Consider the following 27,132-nt stretch of genomic DNA (forward strand, 5'->3'; position numbering starts at 1 on the left):
TATCAGAAATTCAGGATCATTTGGAAGATCATAAATAATGTGCATGATCAATATGGATTTAAGAGTATTGGCATTTAATTTTCATAAACTAGCACATGTCATTCTATACAGGGAACTAAACCACTAATACAATAATATTTTACTTCTATTGTTTCCAAAATCAATCCCCATTAGTGCTAATATAATCTGATTTTTCTAACTTAAAGGCAATGGAATATCTGATTAAGGACTTAAATTTTTATCCCCAAAGGGATTTATCTCTACTGGTTGCATGGAAGACAGAGACTGTTAGAGGGTAAGAATGTACTAAGGATGACATTGCAAACCTTGTTCTGATGCATATTAATTTTCAGCACAATGGTAGAGGACCCAGGTACCTGTTACCATACCAGCTAACCAGGTGGCATGATGATCCGCAAGGGGGTATTGCTCCTCTTCCTCCCCCAACCAGCAATTCTTGATAGTTTGCAATTCCCATGTTAAAGGAAATAATCATCCTGTCCCTGTTCAATGGTTCCCACCATTCCTGGCCATTATCTTCAGATGTATTTGCAGCACAGCACTGCAAATGAAAGGAGATAACATATTAACATTACCCATCTTAGACTTTAAAGGCAAGTGGTTGCTATATGTTGATCTTCTTGGGGCTAGTTTTGTTTAGACATGCCCCAAGAAGATCAACAAATAGAACTGTATGAATACTTTTAGTTTTTAATCTTTAGAGGAAGCTTGACATGTGATTATTACTTTCTTTTAAATGTATTTCATGCAGTATTTATTGATTACTTTGTACAATGCTTATTTCATACAGTGCTACAGAGTCAGATTGGAGCTTTTAGTCCATTTCACCAACAAGCACATGTTCTGTTTTGAATCTGAATCTGCTTGACTGAATAGCCACTTGTGAAGGTGAATAATAATTTTCCCTACCTGCAGCAAGCAAGAGATGATATTTATACTTGACATCTAAGAGTCCCATTAACTTAAGGGGCTTTCTCTAATTATCTGTGCTCTGAATCATAAGAGTTTCTGGTAAGGTTTGCTTTTAGCGGCAACAGTCTACCCACCTGCATCTGTTCATTCTCTGGCTTGATTTTATTAGCTGGTGTACATTACTGAGGTATTAAGGAATTTGAACTTATGCTTCTGATGCTTGTACTTATGAATGCACCTAAGTTTAAGTAAACATAGTTTTATTTATAATTCTGATCAGGCAATACCCAAGAACATTGGTAGGAAAAGAAGGTGAACTAAAAATGTAATAAGAGTCTACTTGATTAGCTCCAGTTTTATACTCCTATGCCATAGACCTGGAGACCAGAATTATGGAGGTTAATGAATGCATCCATATGATTAAAACATCTGTCTCTATCCTAAAGGGTCAATTCAGAGATTTGATTGGCATAATGATTGCCAAGGAAATCCAAATTAACCAAACTTAATGTTTTCCTGACCATTAGCCTATTGAGTTGACAATGATGGGTAGCTAACATGCACTAGTGAACAGTAATGAAGCTGCTCCTGGATCAGTTCAGCATAAGTTTTTTTCAGGCTAATTAGATAGACAAAAATGTTAATTTAATCAGAGGAACATGTATTCATTAAAGAAGGTGTGTAAGACAGCTGATTGCCGAAGTAGAAAATTAGCTCAGTCAAGGGGTAAAATGCAGCCTCTCAGAGAGAACCCTAGCACTCTTGGTTACAAATGTATCTCACACTCAGTAAACTCATGCCTGCACACACTAGTCCAAAATAATTGTATGATTTTTCTTTATTTCATGTAATGGATTAATCTTGTACATAAACCAGAACTAAAATATTGATGGAAGCTTCAGTAAACATGATTGGCTGGATATCTAATGGGTTGTGAGGTTTGTGTCATTATTGGAAATACTGTTGATACTCTACTAGAAAGGAAACAATGATAGTGGTGATGGCTAAATTCCAGATCAGCTTTTATTAACTAAAAGAGTGTCATTGGGAGACAGCATCTGAACAAAATCCAACCTCAAACCTCTTATTTCAGAAAACTAGCTTGATATTGGTTATGGAAATTTATAGAGTTGAAACAGTGCAGTTACATACCAATGCAAGTTCATCAGGGATGTATGCTTTAATTACAGAACAGAATTAAAAGAGTCTCCTCAAATGCTCAGCTGGTAAATTGAGCCATTCCTAGGCTTCTTGTGTATGCAACAACTGGGGAAATTGCTGGAGCTATGATGAGAATAAATGTTACCCTTGTGATTACCTCTATTTGTGATTCTTTTCTTCACTGCCCCATAGATATTTTGTCTTTCCAAACCAGAAAATGTAGGTGAGATGAGATGAAAGACATAAAAATTCTTTTCTAAAAGATAGATAATGCAGTGAGTAAAAATCTGACTAGGATTGAAAGAATTTCTTCCGTATTTTACATTTGACGATAGGCAATCAGCCTTTTTGCGCTCTAATAAATTCTGGACTGTCCCTTTATCCTAAGTGCTGAAATAGCAGAGTGGCTAAGAGTTTTGCCTTTTTATGCAAGAGTTGTTGATTCAAAACTCAGCAGAAAGTTTTTATTGATACAGATAAGCCCTTACACATTTCTGAAAGAGGCGCACATCTTTGGTTGCCATTAGCCATACTGTTGTGATGTCTGTACAGAGTCATCACCATGGGACAAGAACACTAAGAATGGAAGAGAAAAGGCCAATTTGACTGACAACTGAAAAAAAGCAACCTGTTTCTCTAGCAAATAGGCAATATAGCACAGCATTTTAGTGAATGCATTACAGAATGGTGGGGACGCGGTGGCGCAGCGGCTTAATGACGCCGAAAGTTGCCGGCCAGAAATGGCTGACGCTTCGGCGGTTCGAGTCCAGCCTTCGCGTTAAACAGGGTGAGCTCCTGTTTCCTCCCCCCAGTTCCTGTCAACCCAACAGTTCGAAAACTTACGTGAGTAGATAAATGGGGACTCTCACTCCGGTGGGAGGAAAAATGCTGGCGCGGTGCCTTGCAAAAAAAGGAGTGGGGAGTAGTTGCCGGTAAGCGCGAAAAAACCGCATGCGCCCGAAAAGGGCGCTAAGCAACGGAAACCCCGCCTCCTGCGCTCGCCAGCTGGGCTCTGCCCTAGGAAGGAGGCTCTGGCAAACCACTTCCGAAAACAGTTGCCTTGAAAACTGCAAAGGACTTGTCCAAAAAAGCAGTCACTGCAGGGTCAGCCATGACTGAGCGCAGACAAAAAAAAAAAAAAAAAAATTACAGAATGTATCTAAGTACCAGTAAAACAAAGTTTATTTTATAATTTTTATTAGTCATTGCCCACAAAAGTTGGATCCAGGAAATAATCAGAAAGTGTCATCCCTTTGAGGTAGTCTGGACAAGAAGCACCAACCATGAATACTAACACTACCTTTATTGTAAAGTTATGGTAACAGAATCTTGCAAGTCTGAAAGCACCTCTCCCCTCCTTTATGTTTACTTTTCAGAAAACTAGGGAGGATCCCTTCTGAGACACTTCCCATGCCCCTTTTCTGTATGCTGAGATACCTTTTGCATGATGGTTGTCTACACTGTGGCTTTTCCTCCTGTCTCCCAAGGTCATTCCCAAAGGCCATTACAGGAAGTGGGTAGGAATACTCCAGCGAGAAGCACTACCACTACAAAAACCAGCAGCTAAGGGAGAAAACACATCAACTGGAAGAAATCCTGACAGGAAACGTGGCCTTCTCTTTGAGTACTGTTTTCATTCATTTAAATTTAAGATATACTTCTCTTCTGTCATTCTCTCCTAATGGCCTGAACCACCTCGCTAGTTTCAATATTTTCAGATAAGTAGAAGAGTATCAAAAGAATTGCAGAAACAAGGGGGAAATACTTAGAGATTGGATGAATACAAAAAAAGTTATAACATGAAACACAGATCATTTGCTTGGCCATATTCACCATATTGGCGAAATATGATTCAGGAACTGAACAAATTAAATATTGTATGATTAAATGGATGCAAAATTTAGATATAGTAATGGATATGCAACAATGGGAATTTTAATGAAAGAAGAACACTAGATTTATACTGAATATTGTGCTCAGAGAAAACTGGTATAAGGTATTTCACTGTCAGTATATTCTTCCAGTTCTGATTGTTAAAATGAATAGTTCCTTTTCTAAAATCTGTTGGGAATGTAATGATCAGATTTCATGATTCTTTCATATTTCCATTTTCTTGGATTTTCCTTTTTTAGTACTGTTTTTAAATTTTAGATGTATTATGTATTTAATATATATTTATGGTTTTAATGTTTTTTGTAAGTTGCCCAGAGTCCCCCATTGGGGGGAGATAGGCGAGAGAGAAATTTAATAAATAAATAAAATAAATAAATATTTGGTGGCAATGTTGTAAAGCTCAGCAATTCTGGAAAATGATTTATACCAGAATGAAACAAGTTCGTTTGTTTCCAAATTGTGATATTCTTATTAAATTTTACAAAACCATGTATTCCCATAAAGTACACTGAAATACCTTTGGACATGCTAATGCTGTGAGGATACTCCATGCTTCCTATTGGAAGGGGTATTTGATTCCCTCTGTGGAGGAATGGCTAACTAAGGTTTGGAAGTATGCTCAATGTCTAAAATAACTTTTATTGTAAATAACTTTGTATTGTAAATCTGACATAGAATTTAGTTCAATTTGGAAATCATTTCCAGATTGCAATTGTATCTATGGCTTTATACCACATCTAAAATTAGTGTTTCTCTTTATAAAAATGCTTCAGTTTTTATAGGACTTCTTAAATCAGAATAGATCATTAGTAGATAGAATTTATCATAATTTGTAACTGCATTTTACGATTTATACTGTGCTGACTACTGTTCATGAAATTTGTATTCCATTTAGCACTTAACAGTGATCTATAGATTTTTAAAATAGCATTATAGGCTCAGTTATTTACAATTAATTAATGAAATACTGAAAACCTTTAATTTCTATGCTATCTGTAAAATCTCTGTTTAGTCATTCTGTATTTAATTTTTTATCCATTTTCTTCTTTTGTTTAGGTATTTTTTTATTTAAATGCTTAATAAAAACATACTAAATTAGAAAAAAAATGAAATCATAAATAATTCTTTTTCAGACTTAGAACATACAGTGGGGCAAAAAAGTATTTAGTCAGCCACCAATTGTGCAAGTTCTCCCACTTAAAAAGATGAGAGAGGCCTGTAATTTTCATCATAGGTATACCTCAACTATGAGAGACAAAATGGGAAAAAAAATCCAGAAAATCACATTGTCTGATTTTTAAAGAATTTATTTGCAAATCATGGTGGAAAATAAGTATTTGGTCAATATCAAAAGTTCATCTCAATACTTTGTTATATATCCTTTGTCGGCAATGACAGAGGTCAAACGTTTTCTGTAAGTCTTCACAAGGTTTTCACACACTGTTGCTGGTATTTTGGCCCATTCCTCCATGCAGATCTCCTCTAGAGCAGTGACGTTTTGGGGCTGTCGCTGGGCAACATGGACTTTCAACTCCCTCCAAAGGTTTTCCATGGGGTTGAGATCTGGAGACTGTCTAGGCCACTCCAGGACCTTGAAATGCTTCTTACGAAGCCACTGCTTCATTGCCTGGGTGGTGTGTTTGGGATCATTGTCAAGCTGAAAGACCCAGCCACGTTTCATCTTCAATGCCCTTGCTGATGGAAGGAGGTTTTCACTCAAAATCTCACGATACATGGCCCCATTCATTCTTTCCTTTACACGGATCAGTCGTCCTGGTCCCTTTGCAGAAAAACAGCCCCAAAGCATGATGTTTCCACTCCCATGCTTCACAGTAGGTATGGTGTTCTTTGGATGCAACTCAGCATTCTCTCTCCTCCAAACACGACGAGTTGAGTTTAGACCAAAACATTCTACTTTGGTTTCATCTGACCATATGACATTCTCCCAATCCTCTTCTGGATCATCCAAATGCTCTCTAGCAAACTTCAGATGGGCCCAGACATGTACTGGCTTAAGCAGGGGGACACATCTGGCACTGCAGGATTTGAGTCCCTGGCGGCGTAGTGTGTTACTGATGGTAGCCTTTGTTACTTTGGTCCCAGCTCTCTGCAGGTCATTCACTAGGTCCCCCCGTGTGGTTCTGGGATTTTTGCTCACCATTCTTGTGATCATTTTGACCCCACGGGGTGAGATCTTGCGCGGAGCCCCAGATCAAGGGAGATTATCAGCGGTCTTGTATGTCTTCCATTTTCTAATTATTGCTCCCACAGTTGATTTCTTCACACCAAGCTGCTTGCCTATTGTAGATTCAGTCTTCCCAGCCTGGTGCAGGTCTACAATTTTGTTTCTGGTGTCCTTCGACAGCTCTTTGGTCTTGGCCATACTGGAGTTTGGAGTGTGACTGTTTGAGGTTGTTTTATACTTTTATACTGATAACAAGGTCAAACAGGTACCATTACTACATGTAACGAGTGGAAGACAGAGGAGCCTCTTAAAGAAGTAGTTACAGGTCTGTGAGAGTCAGACATCTTGCTTGTTTGTAGGTGACCAAATACTTATTTTCCACCATGATTTGCAAATAAATTCTTTAAAAATCAGACAATGTTTAATATGCCTATATTTCATGTCGAGCTTGTCATGTTGTAACATAGGCTCTGTAGATTATTTTTTTAAAAAAATAACTCTATATTGTGGCTCTAGCCTGAAAAAAATCTGATTCACTATAAGCCAAAATAGTAAAGAACCATTATTAACTTGTAAATGAGCAGAATTGCTGCCTTATGACTTTTTCTCTAAAGGATTTTTAACAAATTTAAATTTAAACAAATTTAATTTATTTTTTTATTTTTTTATATTTTATAAATTTTTATTATATATATATATATATATATATATATATATAAATATAAAAAATAAATAAATTTTATACATTTAATTAAATTAAATTTTAACAAATTTAACAAATTTGGATGACTTGTCATTCAGCATTTCATTTGTGAACCAAGAACTCTGCCTTGCTTTTCTTAAATCCATACATTTTTATTTTCTCCTAAGCCACACCCTGTGGTTTAAGATTCTGATTTCATAGGAAAGAAATCAGCCAGATTTCCCAATTCATAAAAATATTAAACAAACCGTGAGCCAAGCTTGGCAGGAGGAATTAAAAGGAGTAGTCATTCAAGCTGTGCGTGTCATTGTGCTGCTAATTGATAAGTAAGCCAGAATTCCTGACAATTTCGGATTACTGTGTGGTATAATGCAGACAATGAGCAGAATAACATTGAGCACCTTCCTTTAACTAATGATGTGTTTGAGAACTTTGTATAATAGCAGGGAGACAGTAGAAAGATAATCTAGAAAGGTCTAAAATCAAGCCATTTACAGGTACCACTGTGAATACTTTATGACAGTGCAGTCTGAGGCATGATTTTTTTGGGAATGCACTAATAAACAAGCCCATTTTCAGTCAAGACTAGTAAGAAATAATTTTATGGACTATAGGCTTCTCCTGTTCATCTCACTTTCCACAGCTTTCTATCAAAGTACTGGATAAACACGTGAACTCTAATAAGGGAAACACTGAATGGTATCTGTAATCAGTAGAATATTCATAGCTTTGTGGTGATCTTTTGGCTCATAAACAGGAACATGGAGCTACACATTTCAGGCTGCATTGCTAGCTTCAGTTAAAAAATATATTTTGTTTTTTCTCCTTTCATTTTCTCATTCGGAAAGTTTTAAGTTTGCACAGAATTGTTGACCTATTGCAGTATATTTTGCTGTTTAATTTTATATTGCCTTTCTGGTATAGAAGCTATCTCAAAATCTGACACTTGTTCCTAGCCATTAGTTTATCAGAATGGTAGAATTTTGTGAAACCCAGACTTTGACCATGTTGTCTTTCTTATTCCGTCAGGATCCATACAATCAAAGCTGATTTGAACTGTGAAAGATGTTTTATTGATTGTTTAATGAGAACAGCAGTGGATAAGCACAGAAAACATAATCTGCTATTTTTTAGGTGGGGGGGAAGCAAGGAAGAATAATCTGTGTGTAAAGGTACAACAACAGTTTTGGATTTGTTGTTGTTTTGTAATCATAGACTACATAGGTTTGCAGTTTCTTTATAAAATCTGAATGCATCAAGCAAAAATGAGTTACAGATCAGAAAACATGTAGAAAGGTGCAGCTCAACATTATAATTAAAACCCTAACACTGTTAAATTATACTTACGCATCATTGAAATGAAACAGGAGGAAGGATTGTGTACATCATAACTCTGTCAGACTGAAACATCACATCATCCATAGGGTGATTTTCAAAGGTACTGTCAAAAGGGAAAGGTTGTTTTACTACTGTTCTATGTCTTATCAATTTACAAATGATGTCAAGAGTATTGGGGGGTGCTCGCGTGTTTCGGTGGCAGAGGAGAATTATGATGCATTGGGTAGCCTTTACCAGTTTGCAAATGATTGCCAGTTTAAAGGAGATCATCCACAGTACAGAACAATTTACCAGCGTCTTGCCAAGGAGGAAGCAGAATTCAATTGCATATCATGCTATAGACTAGCAAAGCATGCTCGAACACTGACAGTTTATGAATGATGACTTTCACATCACAAATCTCATTGACCACAGTATGAAAACTCTTTAATTGCCTAGAGGAACTGAGACAATCCTGATTGGTGAAGTTACACATCAGCAGTCATAAAACCACTGTTGTCACTTTAATTCATGGATTCCATCAATTCTGACACACTCATTTTTATCCTGATTGGGTAAGGATAACTGGATCAAGGAGATGACAGGCATTTGCTCATACAATCTCCAGGAAATGGGCTCAATTTGATGGCACCTAACTAGCTTCTTTGTATAAGAAAATATATAAAGCCAGTGTCCATTTTTGTGATTTTAAACCACTGGGTGAGGTCATCCAATGGCAGGGGGTACGGTATCATCAGTATGCTGATGATACCCAGCTATACATCTCTAACAATGGAGGTGAATATGTGTAGCTCAGGGTTGAACTCTAATAGAGAGCAAACCTCATCCCATTTTAGCACTGAAGATGTTACCTAGCCAGATAATGAAACATTTGCAAGAAAAGAACCAAGCTCAGAGAACCCCAAGGACTGCACAATACATCTCTAACCCTAGCTGGGCAGGTGAAGTTGTTATGGTGCTGTCCAAGTGCCTAGAGGCTATAAAGGTCTGGATGGGGATGAACCAACTTCGGCTCAATCCTGGCAAGACAGAGTGGCTCTGGGCTTTTGGCCTCCCAGGGTCTGGTGACTTATCGTCTTTGATTCTGGACAGGGTTGCACTTCCCCGGAGCGAGCTGGTGGGCATCCTCCTGGACTCACTCACGGATCCTGCTTGATAAGCAGGTGGCAGCTGTGGTAGGAGGGTTTTTGCAAAGATCCATCTTGTGTGCCAGTTGCACCCTTTCCTGGACTGACAGGTCTTGCTCACAGTCACTCACACTTTAGTCACTTCCCATCTGGATTACTGCAATGCACTTTACATGGGGCTGCCCTTGAAGACAACTCGGAAGTTACAACTGGTTCAGAATGCAGTGGCATGCACAGTATTGGTGTTCATAGGTTCATGTTACACCTCTGTTGTACAAGCTGCACTGTCTTAAACTCACTGTAGATAATGATAGGAAACATTTTAAATTCTTTTTCAACAGATCCTGGTAGCAATGGGATCATATCATATATTTCTGTGACAAATCACCTATAACAATGCCATCGATTGCCTATATGCCATCAAGTCTGCATCACCTTTTAGCAACCACATAGATAGACCTCCAAAATGATGTGTCTTCAACCTGGCCCTTCACGTCTTCCAATGCTGCACTCATTGCCACTGTAATTGAGTCCATTGATGACCTTTGTGCTGGTCATCTTCTTCCCTTTCCTTCCACTTTTTCCAGCATTATGGACTTCTCACAGAAGTTGGGTCTTCACATAATGAGTCAAAATATGATAATTTGAGCCTGTTCATTTCTATCTCAAGTGAAAATTGTGGATTGATTTGTTCTATGATTCATTTGTTTGTCTTCTTGATTATCCTTGGTATTCTCAAGAGCCTTTTCCAATACCAAAGTTCAAAGGCATCAATGGTCTTTCTATCCTACTTCTTCAAAATTCAACTTTAGCTTCCATAGAGTGTCACAGGAAAAAAACATTTCCTGCATGATTGTATATTTTTTAGATATAGGCATGGCATGGCCTCTGAATATCTTTTTCAAGGCCTTAATTGCTACCCTACTAAGTACTAGTCTGTAGCATATTTCTTGGTGGTTTCTGAAAGAAGAGTTTTTGAGTTGCTTCTTGAGATAATGGAATTTGATTTAAAACAAGTTCCTCTCCAAATAAACTCTTTCAGATCAGTAATTTGAAAAGGGATGCTGGACATCTACTGTATCAACATAATCATAAACACATTCATTTTATTTATACTGAAATCAAAATACTCATCATAGAGTAGCACTTGAAACACTTGAAAAAAGCAGATGCTTGTAGCATGCTCTTTGAATTAGAAATAAGAAATACTACCTACTCCTTTATTATATCATGTATCTTCTTTAATTACATAGCAGATACTTAGGTTTAGAGTATGTTATGGCACTAAATACTGTTTTAGTGCATAAAAACTGTAAGGAAGGAGTTATATGAAATTGTTATATATTGTGTTTGCTTTACATTTTAATAGAGTTTTGTTCCATGTTGAAAACATATAGTTAAATAATCTCTAGATGAAAGAGTCTTATTTCAGTTTTCTGCAATGATTTGAAGCCATCTTTTTCACTCCATTTGTTGGAAAATATTTTTCCACTGAATTTTAGGGATCAAGTGCACACATAGCTTAGGTTCCCATAGCTGAGAACCTAAAACAATGCTGTAAGATAATCAGGATGGCTAAGAATCTAAAATAATATGCAGTCCCAACTGTAGCTCAGAAATCATTCCTGAGTTTGAGAGCTCACTTTTCCCAAAGAATCCAAAGCAGGATTTCTTTCAGCTCTTCCTTGCATCATGTCTGCTACTAAAACTTCTCACAGCATTGGCAGTGGGGGGGGGGGGTGTCTTTCTTCCCTGCTCTTTTCTTCCAATAAGAAAAATAACATCACAACTCTAGTTGTGAACCTTTAATAGCATTTACTTGTATCGTTAGAAACCATATACAGACACACTGATAGTATGCATGCAGGTAAAATAGAAACTTTAAACTATGCTGAATTACTGAATGAACAATTAACCAAAGTAACTTTCCTCCTCCACCCTTCCAAAATGTGCTTAATTCTATTTGTCTCTGCCAAGAGAGGGAGAGGAAAGAATCATGCTGAAAGTCAGATCTTCTTCCTGTCATCTTCCTTCTCCTGGATCAGACCCCCAACTGTAAAATTTCTCGGTCTTCGTATTCCACCCTGGCTTGGCTGCCAATTGTTGCTCTGATACTTTCTCCAAAGCTTCATACCTTCTCCATCTTTTGCTCACAAATAGCCCTCCTGCAAGCAGAAGAGCAGATCCCCACCCTGCTGTTTCCAAATCTACTTCATTTCTTCTTTCCCTTGCTTGCTCTTCTCCTTTGCCACACCAACATTTGGGATTTTGTATGTTTCTCAACAAACTTTTTCTCTTCCTCCTCCCAAACTAGCTTCCTGTCCTTCATTCTACTCTCCCTTCCTTTGCATAAACTTCCAGGCTGGGGCTAATTCAACTGTAACCTGAAGAGACCTGCCTATCTCTTCCCAAAACCTGCCTTCCTATTTACCTCCTGTCTATATGTCTCTGAGAATCCTGAAATTAACAGTGTTTTTTGTTTCTCTTGCACCAATTTCACCTCAAACCACTGGGTTGCAAATAGAAAGAAAGGGACAAAATATACTAGTAGCTTAAGATTTGATCAGTGGAAATATAAAAGCAATATTTATATAGGAAGAACATCATAAGGCAAATTTGACTATTAGGAAGGGAAAATTATGTTATCTCTGTTGTTTTAAATAATAATTTAAAAACCTTACTATGTAAAATGCCCAAAGTCACTCTGGCATTTCAGAAAATGAAATATGGGCTGTTTTGCACCACCCCTTTCATCACCTCATTTCCCAGATTTCTTGCTTAGGACAACTACACACAAACTTAAAAAAAGAAAAAGTCAACCAATAAAGGGGGGGGGGGAAATGAATTGACATGAATTGACTCTTTACCTTTCTTTTTCAAGAAAAAGTTATTCTGCCCTCTCTGCAGTCATTTCATTTTCTTGTTTAAACACATAAGTACAGAAAAACAGATTCAGAGTTGGAAGGGTCCTTTTTGGCCATGGAATCCAAGCCTGTGTCCAGTGGAGAAATCCAAATTAAAGCATCCCAGCTGCTGACCCTCTGCTTCAACCCATCCAGTGAAGGAAAGCCTATCACCTCTCTGGGCAATTGGTTGCACTGCCAAATAGCTCTACTGTTGGAACGTTTTTCTAACGTTCAATTGGAATCTGCTTTCCATTGTTTTGTGTCCTGACTCTGCAATGAGACAAAACCGTTCCTGACATTCCTCTATGTGACATCCTTTCAGGTTTTCAAAGATTGCTATTATAGCCCCCCCGCCCCCCGCCCCCGGTCTCCTTTTCTCAACAATAAACACACCCAGATCTTTCCATTTCTCTTCATAGGTCTTCATTTCTAGTCACCTGATCATCTCATTGCCATTCTCTGAAACTGTTCCATTCATACGATCAGATTAATGGAGGGGGAGTATGGATGGATAAATCTCTCTCTTTCATTTTCTCTGAATCCTTCATAAAGCGTTGCTCCTTGCACTGGATACAGTACGCAAGGTGTGGTCTGACCAATAGAATAGTATGGAACAGTTATTTCTGGTGATTCCCATGATTAAAACCTGGCTGTGTTCCCAGGCCTGCAGTTAATATGTTAGTAGAGCCTCTGTCATCTTTTTAAAATTGTTTTTGTCCTGTTATGGCTGTTATGCTTTGTTGTTAGGGTTTTAATTGTTTTAAATTGTATACTGAATGTTGTAAGCCACCCAGAGTCTTTTGGAGAGGGATGGTTACAATAAATCTAAATTGATGATGATGATGAAATTTATCTTGTTTGCCACATTATACTGCTGGTTTATATTCATTCTGTAATCAAGAAAAGAAAAGATGTGCCAAGGGGAGGAGGACACAAATGGGTTATTAGGAGCTATACGCAATCCATGGTTATAGATTGTCCATCTTTACATAAATTTAGAGTGCACTAGATAACCCTGTGACCTGTTGTGTCATCCTTTGAGAGAAAGGTAGTGCAGTCTGATGTGACCAGAATGAACATTAAAATTTAGGCTGACCGTCTTTTTTTTACCCTAATCCTGGATGGTCCTGTGATCATCAAAGAAGGATATATATCATACATAGAAAAATAATTGTAGTGGCAGACGAACTTCAATAATAAGTTAATATTTACTTACCTAAACAGATGAACAGAATAACCATGGGTGAGCAAAAAAGCAGTGGGAGCAGGAGCGACTTCTGACTTCCTTTTGGCTTCCCCATTGACTTTGCTTGTGGGAAGCTGGCAGGGAGCATCGGAAATCATGATCACGTGACCATGAGGATGCTGCAATTGCCACACCTTTGCAAATAAAACTGGTCTGAAAGTTTCAATTCCACAGGACTAACGGGTCCTGGTTTTTTTATGCATTCTTTAAGTTAGCAGATTTTAGGTACCTTGATTCAAAAATTGTTGCAGTACAGCACACTGTTTAGGTTAACTTGAGGGTACAGACAGACAAACAGATAAACACAATGAGAGTTTAAGACATAAAGATTGTGAATGGATAGGCCACAGTACTCTGTTTGATGAACTGTTCTTGTCCCTTTCTCTTTTTGGTCAGAGATAGGAAACAACATACGATTCGTTTTCTAAAAACTTGCAGAATTTTGAATCTACTGAATTTCTTTAAAGCCATATTATTTCTTTATTGAATAGGCAAGCATTTTCACCTGTATGTTAAAATTCCTTCTTTGCATGATATAAATATACCCCTTGCCCAGTAAAAATCCATATTTTCTGTAATATATCCAGGATGGACAGGCAAAGTAAACTCTGAGCTTTTAATTACCGAAAGGGAATTCTTCCTTTAAAGTGATGTCTTCGATTCAGCCTCGTTATTACAAATTATTGTTTCTATGCTGAGCATGGATGAAATGGATTAATGTTGTATTCTCTTTTTTTCTTTTCCTGGTTTGGCAGGAGAAAATGTTGTATTATTGAGTTACTGGTTTTCTTTTCATTATTTCATTTTGTTCCTTTCTTCCATTAGAATAAAGTAATACAATTTCTGGAGTCATTTCAAAGTAGTCTGACTACCTTAAACAAAGTTATGCGTGAATTTGGCATATGAAGATGAAAGGGTAAAAAATAAACAAGCAAAGAAAGAATCATCCTGAGTGTGTACACACGTTGCATGTGTGCTGTAGACCAGTGTTTCTCAGCCTTGGCAACTCTAAGATGTGTGGATTTCAACTCCCAGAATTCCCCAGCCAGCACCTTGAAGTTTCCAAGGTTGAGAAACACTGCCCTAGACGATGTGGCAAGGGGAAGAGGACATTGCCTTGCAAGTTAGCCTTCAGCAGTCCTAATTTGCACACAACAGTCTAAGCGTGCTTGGGGTTAAACTAGCTTTGATTATTCTTGTGTGGGGTACTAGTCAGACTGCCCAAATTCTTTAACGTTAGGAGAGAAAGCTGCATGTCCCTTGGATGCATTTCTATATTCCAACCTTGAATTTTCCTTTTCTCATTTTAGTGCTTCCTGTCTGTGTGCATTGTTCATTCTTTTTCTGTTCCACGTGTTTGATCTTGGATCAGATTAAATAAACCGAATATACAGTTTCATGCTAGCAATGGAAATGCTTAGTTTATTATACCATATATTCTAGATTGTTTGGTTTGCTAACTACTTTAAGTGTTTTTGTTTTATTTTATTCATATTATGCTACTCTGTTTTAATGTCAATACTGTATTTCCATGATAGTCTTAATAGTCATGGTATCAGTAAATACCATTCTTACAATTAGACCATAGTGTTAAAGTTTTACAGTTTTGTGGCTGTAAGGTTGATATTATTTTGTACCTTAAATACTAATTCCTGTAACTTCATGTAGCCTGCTCATGAATTCATAGTGAATTTCTTATGTCAGCAAATCTTTGAGAAGATGACAATATAGCCTAGATTGTTTGGTCTGTCTATTTTTTAGTCTATTTTTTTTTAATTTCATTTATTTTACGCTACTCTGTTTTATTGTTTATATTGTATTATTGTATCTTAGTCTTTATAGTTTTAATTTCAATAGTAAGTACAACTGTTTTAATTTAAATTCATTTAGTGTTAACGTTCTCTGTTACTAATCCCTATAACTTGTTATTAATATCTAATTTTATATGTTAAATCCTTATTCTTTGAATGGCTGTAATTCCATATATTTTATACCAATCTGGAACCAAAATAAAGATTGACTGATGGACCTAGGATCCCCTGATCTTTCACCACTATTTCCAACAGCAAGAGCATTTAACCAGTTCATACACAAACACCAAAAGAGAGCCAATGCTGCTCCTTACAGTTTTGGCCCTACCACTCAGTTGTTGGCAGGACACTTGGAAACATAAGAACTTCAGGGTGTAGATGCTCCAGTTAAGCCATAAGAATTGTTTTAACCAGTGCTTGGTGTAGCAGATGACAGGTTTCTTGAATATTGCATATGAAATGTGATAATCTGCTTCACTATATAATGTAATGGCTAGAGAAAGGGTTAGCCCTCAACCTGACTTCAAAACCTTCTGTAGACTATCAGTTCAGATCTCTGTCAACAGCAATTCATTCTAATCTGGTTCATGTGAAAGGAGATAGAATCAGAGAAGGAAGAAGGATGCAAAAGGCAAAAAAATTATAATAATGGCCTTAGCAATGTGGTCATCTGTAGATTATTTCTAAGGAGATGTAGCCCTCAACAAAAAAGGATGCCCAACCCTGTGCTAAATTAAAAAATAAAATAAAATAAAATGCTATAGGTTAAGCAGAGTTGTAAAAACATTCATTCTGGTAAATTGCTTTTTGGCACTTGAACATTATTTTTATTTCTTTTTTATTGTAGAATTTTGGTAAGCATATTTAACTATATAGAATATTTCTAAAATTGTTTAGGCAGAATGAGATTATTAATAAACAAAATAAGTGAGCTGTTCAAAGACAGAAAGAGAATCATTCAGTGTGCAGGATTCCTACTTTCTATAGCTGTGCATAAAACATGTTTCCTATTTAAAAATATTATTGTGAAGCTAATCTTCTTGTTCTGAAGGAAGTATTGTCATCAATGAATGGGGAATATAGTATAATAGTATAAATGTTAAAAGAAGGAAGTGTTAATGAATAGCTTTGTGTTTTATGAAATACCTCCCCATCATTTTCTTTTTCTTTTTTTCTCACTTCCTTCTCTCCAAGATGACAAGCTAAAGGACCTCTTTCACCCGAATAAATGGCTTATTTGGAGACATGCATTTTAGCTAGTTTGAAACACAATTTTCTCACAAAGCCTAAGCCAAAAGAATGATTGAATTGCAAAGCTTATGTCATGTTTTTCCCCTAAGATTTTTTTTTCTTTTGCAGCCTCTATTTTATGAAATCATAGTAATGGTTTCATAAACTCATAGTAACCCTTTTATATATTTATATATTTCAGGATGGAATGGGAAACCTAAGGATTACAGAAAAAGGTTTAAAGCTAGAAGGAGATTCAGAATTCTTGAAACCTCTCTACGCCAAAGAAATCCGGTCCAGGACAGTAAGTCACCCAGAACTTCTAAAAAAATCTTTATTTCCTTGTATTACTGAAAATATGTCACTACTATAACACTACTAGTGTGGCCAGCTAATTTAGAATTTGTAGGTTGCATATCAAAAAAGGTAAACACAAGAGAAGACACCAGGATAATTACAATTAATAAGGGCTTATTAATGAAAATCCGGTATTTACTGCATCGGAGGTCACCTGCACTGAACCAAATTGGCAAGGAGGAAATGCCATGGTATCTGCTTACAAAATGGTTGCCTTTAGGAGTCAGATCTTAGAGCCCCCCACTCTTCCCTCCCTCCATCTGTTGGACTGCTCACCTTAGTCTAGGGAGGAGTAACCAGAAGGAAACTGGATGCTCTATTTACTTAGTTTCTGTAATTAAAGGAGAGGAAAAGGACGATTGGTATTCCCCATTGTAGCTGGACAATGGGAAATACCCATAGAAAGGTACACAGTCACGCATACAATTTCCCTCATTAAGCCATTTGGCAGTAAGGCATGAACCACATGCGAGGTGAAAGGAAATATCTGTAACTGATTAAGGTCAGAGTTTGTTCGTTCACAGCTCATGCTTGGTAAGCAAGCAGCACTCTGCTCAGAAAAACAGCTTAGGAAGAGCTAGCTTGTTTAAGCAATCTCCCTTCCTGTGTTAACTGAAAAAGCAAATCAGTCACAGGACAACTAGCTTATAGTCAGTGTGGACTAAACATTAAGTCCACTGCTCTAAAGGAGGAAAGTTATGGAGGTTGTATGGGAGAATTACCCTGAGGGAGCTAGAGTTTTTTGGAACAGGAATGCTGATCATGCCAATGGTCCACTGCCCTTTTGCCTCAAGCCCAGAAGCCAAAGCAAGGTGTCTGTTAAGACATGGGAAAGGCATAAAAAAGAAGCACTGGTTTTAAACTATAGTAGGTATAAAGGAAATTACAGAGGCCAGTCAATTGCTTACAGTGGCTCCATTTGAATATATAATCTAGCTGTGTTCCGGGGAGCTTTTACTGAGTTCAAGCCAAAGAGTCCAGCAGGGAGAAGGAAGAACTTACAACATTGTTTATTAACAAATAGAACAGCCTTCCTGGTTTACACCAAAGATCCAACAAGTCCCATACTCTGGTTCTGTAGTGCCAGTTGCATACTGTGGCAGATTCACAAGCAAGGCATAGAATTGTCTTGAATTGTCCCTTGCCTCTAGTAATAAGGTGTTATACTCTCTCTAATCCTAGGGGTTCTATGTTGACTCACATCTAGAAAGAAAGATAAAAATCAGGCTGAGGAATTTTGTATGCACTCCTTTTTGGTCATCGTTCATGAGATCCTAAGAAGCGAGAATCACTTTTTAAAAAAAATCTCTTGTAGATGTTTGTGCCATGTATCATGTCTTGTTGGATATTGCAGTTCCCCAGGAAACTCTGCTTTCTCATTCCTCAAAAGGCAATTTCCCTTCAATATTGGTTTGTACAACTTTCAGGATTTTGATTCAACTCCACTTCTGACAAGCCACCAACATTCCTCCTGAGTCTGAAGCTGCAGAGTTTCATGGAAAAATTATTTGGAAATGCATTATTATCCCTCACACACATACAGACCCAGTTCCAGCAAATCAGAGGCAAAGGGGCATTTTGAGCTCAAACATTTTCATGTCAATATCCCTAGTTGTTGTGCTGAAGAGAACTAGTTTGATACTAGGGACAACTCTAAGGAGCTGCTTAGTGCATATAACATTTACCATTTAATTCATCATATGACATATTTTTAAATATTTCTCCTTATTTGAGAGACAGTACACAGTACACAGGGGTTTTTCTTGGCTCTTGTTAGCTGAGGGAGATGGAGAACGTCTGCCCAGAATATCCTGAAAAATAATTAGGAAATGAGATAGAAGCTTTGAAGAGAAACAGGACAGAGGATAGGGAGTATATTTCCTAAACATTGTAAAAAAAAAGGTGACATCTATTTCATAATAACAGCAATTGCATTTTAATGATAGCTTTTAATATATTGTGTGCACCTCCAAAACATCTGAGATGTTCTTATTTAACCAGTAACCTTAAAATGAAGAGGATAGAGATTTTATTTAATTTTCAGGCGATACAAAGTGGGATGGATCATATTTCCTGCTTAATTTTGGGTGTATTAATTTGACTCCTATATTACATTCTGTTTCATTTAGTCACAAAAAACTAATTAAATAACCTTAATATGATTTGTATAGTAGTCTTCTCTGGAATATTCAATGCAATATCCAATAAAAATTTCTTTTCATATCTGCAAGTTATAACCTTTGTAAATTGGTTCTAGATTAACCCAGGTAATAGCAGACAGTTGTAAAGAAGAGTTAATAAGGATATTTTCACATCTTAGTGTTTTTAGGAATAAGGGAAGCTCTTTGACCGGTAGAAATTAGTTCATTTTGATAAATTCAAAAGACATAAAAATGGCTTTGTTGTTTTATAAACAGATTTCTAAAGTTGTTAAATTATACATTACTTGCAGTTACTAAAGGAAACGTTTTTCTAAACTTTAATGTATATTTTATGCTATGAAATGCTGTGTTTGCCTTCTTTTTGTGAAGAATCAAACATATACAAAGAAAATGATGGTTATAAAGGGGTTGTGCATGATATGCCAAGGAGCCCAAATTATTCTTAGGTATCAATGAACATATCAGGCTAACAGAATGGCTAGTCAAGTTGGTTGTTCATAACAAAACAATCCTTAAACAGTCATTCTGTAATGGAGATGGATCTGAGATAGTGTTTTAAGTGAAGAAGTGATTTACTATGCCAGATCTTAAGTTGGCATAGTTTATAGTTTTGTTGGGAGGCAGGGGATGGAGAACCAAAAACCCCTAGGATCCTAGTTACCTTAAGAGCCTTGGTATGTCCTAAACTGTCCTTTTTTGTATATTCAGGTTTTTCAGACTCCAGCTGTTCTAGGTATTTGTAGTTAGAATCCCACTCCAACTTTTTCCACTGCTTTGCTTTGCTTTTCAAATATTGTGGTCTGATGGAAATCAACGAATGGTATCAAACAGACCTACACCCTAGATAATTGGTGCAAACTGACAAAGTTTTTATGAAAAGGAGTTACACTTGATTCTGATTTTTATTACATTCTCATTTTTACATTATTTTGTTCCTTCAAATCCGTTTTGAATATTATTCTTGATGATCTCATAATTCCTACCTTTCATAAAATTACACGGTGTCTGTGACTTAAACAATCATTTTCTGCATGTTACCAGTTATAAACTAGAATGAATGTACAATACCTTTTTAGCTAGAGAAATTATTAGATGCCATTGAGTCAAGCCAGAACCATGACAACTTTATGGACATATGCTCATTATTTCAACCCATTCCTAATAACAATCCATAATTTTACCAAGATCATTCTAGGGGTCTCCATGGTGCTGTTCATTTATTTTCTTCTCTTCCCCTTCTTTCATTTCCTTCAACCTTGCCAAGCATATTTTTCCTAGTCCATCACCTGCTTCTATCACACATCCAAAATATGTGAGTTTCTTCTTACTGATCATCTCTTCAAGAGAACAGTCAGGCTTTATTTCATCTAGGATCATTTGAGTGAGTGTTCTTGCAATCAGTGGCACTCTTATTAATCAACTTAAAATCCATAATTTAAAGGAACTATTTTCTAACTCTCACTCTTTATCAGGGTCCAGCTTTCACAACTACAGTATACATTCCCGTTGGAAAAACCGTTGCTTTATCTAGCCAGTCTTTGTTATCATAGTAATATTCTTATCATAAATTATCTTGTCTAAGTTTGTTAGTTCCTTCCTCCTTAGGATTAATCTTTTTATTTCTAGACAGCTACAAATGTATGACACTCATCTTCTTTTAAAAAAAAAAAATGCAACAAAGCTGTTTGCTGAGAAGGCCAAGCTAGGAGAATTTGTCCATGGAATCGTCTATGCAGCTAGAGATAAACTTATAAAAAATGTATCCAAGTTAAATCTTAGGGTCCAAGTTAAATATATCAGGAAGGATTGTCACATTTATATTATTCTGTCCTTTTCAGCTAAGTATTACCTAGCTATAATACTGCTCATTTTTTTTACAAAAATTCTTTATGTATTACTTACAATATTTGATAACATAGCTTAATATTCCAAGCAGATAATAAAAATAAATTAGCTAGGGAGAAGCCACAACTTCTTTACTATCACAGGGATTAAATGTGTTTTAGCCATGTTTTAAAGGGAAATGATAGATGAATGAGTCAGGGTTTCCAGAAACAAGCAAAGTATCCAAAACCCCCAGCTGAACATATTGCACACTAAACATTCTTTTCAATGCCATTTGTGTGCATCTTGATGTCTTTAATTAAGAAGTGAACTGGACCATGAAGCATTGCCTGAGTAAATAGAAGTGATTTGTGCTTCATCAAGAAGCCGCATTAGACATCTGTGGGTTTTTGTTTTTTGTTTTTTTTGCCTGTACATCAATTACAAAGATTATTAAAAATCAGAAGGGTCATCCGTAGCTTGAATTTTTTGCAGTTCTTGGTATATAACTGTCTTTCTAAGTGTTATAATTTATTGTGGGCTAATGCACAAACCATCTGCTAGCTTTTAAAAATTGCATGAACAAAGTTTGACTGAAAATTATATGTAACAGAATGTGTTAATTGTATGTTCTGGGAAATGTTGATAATAGTCTTGCATTTCCTAATATGTATGAATTGCTATATATAATAAGAGAATAATATTATGACATGTCCCTTTTAAGATATAACTTCCCATATTTGTTTTGAAAATATAGATATGTTCTGCCTTGAAAACAGAACATATAATGTGCTTATAAACCACTATCTTGTGAGACCTGTGGTGCCCATTATTGAATTTTCAGGGTTTTTTCTTTTTCCATGCTAAATATTATTTGGTAATTTGGATCAGATAAATATCTAGATACACAAATTACATTATTAGATCTGTAATAGCTGCTATCCTTTGTCAAATGAATTAATTATTATATATGAGAGAACAGTGCCTTACATTTCTTTCTGATATAACTAAATAAGTCTCCCAAGTTCTAGTTGCTAAGCACCCAACCAAAGAAAGAACTGCAATACTCATTTACTATGAACTACAATCTAGTTTTTGCTTAATCAGAAAGATATATTTACACAATGAACGTAATATTTCAGTCAGGCTAAAAAGGAAAACATCATAAACTAAGGAATCACTTCAGGAAATCCATAGCCAGAAACAAAAGTTCAGGGTTAGAAATCTGGTCACCTTTTCAATAGTACACAAAATGAGGACAGTAGTTTTCACAAAGTCTGAAAGGCTCTTAGTGATTTAAAAACTTCAGAAGTAAATCCTTGCTTCAAGTGTTGGGTACATAGGTTGGTACAACACTGTGTACTGAAAAAAAGTTCAGGTTTGTCCTAACAGGCAGTAGATACCTGCAGGCTTCTTTCCAGAACATGCAACACTACTCCTGAGCAATTCTCCTATATCAAAAATTGTTCAGGTGGACCATAGATATCTTGAATCTTCTTCCTGTATTTTGAGTTATCAGAAACAAAAGCAAACTGTATTTGTGCAGTTAGGAGTAGATAGCAGCTGTATTATCTGATCCTTTGGTTAGAAATTTAGCATGCAATCCTAACCCAGGTTGCAGTTATGTTAATGCTATTTTAATAACATGGCAATTGTGTCCTATGCCTGTTCATACTGGCATCAGAGGAGAGACAAAAATGGCAGAAAGCAAACAGGAATTTATTAGATAACTTCCTGGCATATATCCACAATTTTGTATAAACAACCTTTTTGAGACCAAGAGCTATGTATGTGAATCTTCTGAATATGTCGGGGAAAATGTTAACAAACCATACATAAGATGAGAGACCTCCCCATATTATACAAACCTTATAGTAATTGTATTAAGAATTATAATTACAACAGTAAAAACTAATGCAAACTGAAAAAATCCTAAAAGAATAAAAAGTAGAAGGTCCAGAAAAGAAAGGAAAAAAGAGAAAAAGAGAAAAGAAAGAAAAATAAGAATATAGTAAAGAAAAAGCAAGGAAATATATGAACTTCCCACCCTCATCACAAGTATAAACAATTTTAGTAACTTATCGCCTCCTCTTAAAAGACAGCAAATGAACTCTTCTTCCCATGTCCCATCTCTTAGCTATAAACAAATCCATAAAACCTTGTCATTTCAGTCCTGATGTCAGCAAAAGTCCATTAAGGGTTACCAGCTAAAACAGCATATCTATTTTAGCCTTGATCAGATAAACCAACTGTATATTACCTCCTTTTACTTCTAACAAACTTGATCTTCAGTCCCTTCAAATAATATTGTAGAACCTTATTTCATTTTTTCTTTGTCCCTTCTCACAAAATTCTTTAAAACTTTAGCAAGTCTCTTTTGTAAATCAATATAGCAAAATTATCCAGGATGCTCTCTTGGTTTGTTGTTTGTATATCCCTTTTAATTATTAAGACATCAGCCGGTTTCTTTTGTATCTCAAGTATAACATCTTTTTCCATGTCATTCTTGTAGCCTATCATTTTTAAACCCATTTTCAACTCAGTCTTGATCTTGTCAGGCAGAATTTGTTCCTCTTCCATAACATTTTTTAGACTTCTGGGTACATTGTGCAAAAATGTCCTTCAATATGTTCAATGTTAAAATATTTTGCTTCATTCTGTAATTGTAAGCTGTGTTTCAATGTTCTTCTTCTTTAATTGTATCTTTAGTTCCTTCTAGTTCCCTCTAGTGTCCAGTTTTTAAAGTCTTATGTTATTATGCTTTTTAAAATATATATATTTATAATTAATTCCAAAATCTTATTTCAAGTTTATCTGGACCCTTAGTCCATTTGTAACTTTCTAAAAATCAAAATTTTGTAATTTTCTAAAAATTATTTTTTTTAAGTTCTTAAACTTGTAGTTAAAACTTCTTTTGCTAAGGTTTGAAGGAAACTCACCTGTAAAACTTGTTGATCCAAAAGTTCCTAACAGCTGAAAAACAGATAACAAGCTATTTCCAAAAGTGATTAGAAAGAAAGTATGCAAACTTAGTGTCCTTTTAAAGGTGCTGACTGCAGTTTGAGCAAGATGGCTATTCCCTTATTTCCCAGAGCTCTAAACCTGCCAAAGACCACTGTCTTGTGGTCTCCTTGCAAGGATCTTCTGTCTGGAGCACTTGTTGGTGATCTCAAATCCTGTCCTTGTTCAGAGAGGAATTATTGAAGAGCCAGTCTACTTGCCAGCAGTTCATTCTGCCATGGTTGTCAGCTCCACTTTTCATGGAGCTGTCTTCAATCTGCCATTTCTTCCCCAGACGTCCCCCATATTATACAAACCTGAATCAGTTGTAAGGTTGTTGTGTGGTAGGTATGCAAATTTTTGAAAGAGATGCTTTAGAATGTATGGGAGTACCTTACAAATCATCACCTTGGGAATCTTTAAAGCAGCTGTATCTTTTTCAAGACTAACACAGCTGCTTCAGGAAGTGCTCCTGACTTCCAAAGTGGTTGTGCGTGCATACTGAGACAGTCATGAACAGCTTTTGAAGCTGGAAAAGAAGTGCTTCCTCTGAGCTCACACACATTCCCAAGCACTTTTCAAGGGATTTGTTACTGAATAGACCAGCAGTGTGGCTCCTGAGTGGGCTAGTCAATCTCTTTAGCTTATTTTTCCCCATGGCAACCTACATAACAATCCCATCACTGCCATCTATATTGTCAGAAAGGCACAAGTACAGTTTGCCTAAAATAAGGCATGGGTGCTTCCGCAAAAGAAGTCACATTCTGTTTCAATATGACTCCACAGTAAATTCACACACACACACACACACACACAGTTGGATGCTGAGTCCTGTGAAATTTGGCACTTCTCATAAATCTCTTGCTAACCTGCAGATTTCATCCTATTCTGTTGATATACAATAAGAAGGTATAGTTGCTTGTGTTCTCCCCATGGTAGACTAAAAGTGAGTGGAACTTCATTTTCCCATCCTTCTGTATCTAGAGGACTGAGAAGCTGGGGAAGAAATAATTGTCCCCCTTTGAAATGGAATCAGTTCCATCACATGAAGGACTTAAGGGAAAATTTGTCAATTTCACCCTGGAAACTGAATGCCTCTGAATCTTTGAATGATTCAGATGTACCTCTGCATATGCTTTTTCCAAACTAGTTTGGAAATCTGAATTGAATCAACGCAGTTCAACAATTTGATTAGAACATTGCAAATATAATGACATTAATTTTCCAAATTGAATCAGTAATCTGAATCAATCAGTGCCTGATTCTTACAGGCCTTTTATTCACTTAATTGATGCCGATCTGCTGTCCTGTATTTCTCTTTATAAAAATGCCTACTTTTACTATTGCACAATTTTTTATTCTACAAGAAATAAAATAAGCTTTAGTTTTGGGAAATAACAATTTTGCAAAATCACTTGTCTTGTAATGTTTAAAAAAATGTCAAGAATAATCTTAATGTTGAATGTGTTTCATAATTCAGGTTATTATACTATCTTATTTGTTCTGAGAGAAAAGCTCTCTTAAAATGATGCTTACTACTAAACACTAAAATACTAATTTGAATAACAATGATATCCAGCAATTCTAACTCTAGGATATTGTAGTGTAACCTTGGAGTTGGTGCTCTGATGTAATCAAAGGCCCTGCTGTCTGTATCTTAGTAGGATAGAAATAAAGAGGGAAGTACATTTCTGTTTCTCCTTCTGTTTATTATTAGTATTTATAATAATATTATTATATATTTCCCATTTGTTGAGGCCATGGAAAAGATTTCAGGGGATTATGAATCTTTCCAATTCTGAATTCTTCCCCCCCCCCCCTATATTTTCTACAATTATAATTCTCCAATTTTGGGGGGGGGGAATCAAGCATGGAGACTGGTAAAAAGGCAGAGAGAGAATTGATCTTGTATTGCTTCCTTCAGTATCAGGATCCTTTCTCCTTACATAATAGGATATCAGTCAATCCTCTGATAAGGCCCATATTGAACACAGATATTGACCTTGTTTCATTTAATGAAAAAGCAAGGCTAAACATTTGCCTGTAATGCCATCTAAACCTTTCTTTCCAAAAATGCATCCCTGATCTAGATTTTCAAATATAAGATGGCTTCTTTCATTATGCTGGTTTTATTTAAATTATGGTCATAATGGCATTTTAAATCTAAGTAAATTGGGTCTCCATATTTCACTATTTATCTTGTCGATTTTAGATCCACTGGACATGATATTCCAAAGCAGTTTTAATCCCTATGTTCATTTGATTACTTCTAACAATCAATCCATTTATAAAATTTTTAGCATTGGATTGCAAAGTGAAATTGCTGAGAATGATTATGTTGGGTCATTAAGGCCATACTCCATCTGAAATATAAAACAGCTCAGCCAATGTGGAGCAAGGCAGTAGCTTTAAAGTCACATGTACTACTTGTTGCTTTTTGGTTTTAGTTTTGTGCAATTCCAAGATACTTGTATTTTAAAGCGCTGGTAACTTCATAAAACAATAATCTACTCAGCTGCTGCTGACTAATAAATGAATATTTTGCACAGCAATATCTAGCCACCTACTCACTGAAACTTTACAGGGTGTGATATATCTCTGTTTCAAGGCAGTGGCATTAGTTCCCTTGCACTGAAGTTTGAGATGCCTCTTTTTTGGTTCATCTTTCTTTGCCTCTAGCCAGATGTAAACAGCAAGATAAGGAATTGACAACCAGAAGAATAAACCAAGCAGACAGAGACCATTAATGTGGCAGCTGTTTCAGTTGCAGGGACTGTCAACTGAATACAAGCATCACTAGTTGCTGCAAAATCCTTATTGGCATTTGTATAATGGAAGTGAAAGTCTTCAGGCAGAAACGACTGAACCTGAAGCACGTGTATATGCTTTCCAACCTTTTTTTTTATTATTTTAAAAATGCTAACATGTAAACATATTGAAAATTTTGATAGTTCAGCCCCTCTGCTCGCAGTTTGGGGAAGTGGGAGCATATTAATTGAATAATAATGGAATTAAATTGAATAGATATTAATTCAGTGAGGGAGCTTTAATTAGATAGACCATCAGTCCAGTGGACCTTGGTACAAGTGTCTCTGTTCCCGGTTCTGAGTGTTTCTGTGTTCCTGGAATAATGATGACAATTTAAAGCACTAATTTTTCATAGCAAGAGAATTTGTTCAGGTTTTTTGTTGCTTGTGAAATTCTAAACATTTACATCGAAACTGCTCTTTCAGGCATATTCCTGTGTTCAAAATAA

At 36.2% G+C, this 27,132-nt stretch overlaps 1 protein-coding gene across 1 annotated transcript in view; it reads left to right on the plus strand.

The window, feature by feature from the left end:
* The window catches only part of SGCD (sarcoglycan delta), a 185,628-nt gene that overhangs the window by 47,241 nt on the left and 111,255 nt on the right, over positions 1-27,132 (plus strand). The window contains exon 3 of the mRNA XM_088133885.1: positions 16,736-16,837. Coding sequence (XP_087990011.1) covers positions 16,736-16,837 — 102 coding nt within the window. The remainder of the gene's footprint in view (positions 1-16,735; positions 16,838-27,132) is intronic.

Source organism: Python bivittatus, unplaced genomic scaffold, assembly GCF_059951505.1.
Source record: "Python bivittatus isolate LINGU-HERP-01145 unplaced genomic scaffold, Pbiv_v1 ctg000080_np1212, whole genome shotgun sequence".
Classification (NCBI taxonomy): Eukaryota; Metazoa; Chordata; class Lepidosauria; order Squamata; family Pythonidae; genus Python; species Python bivittatus.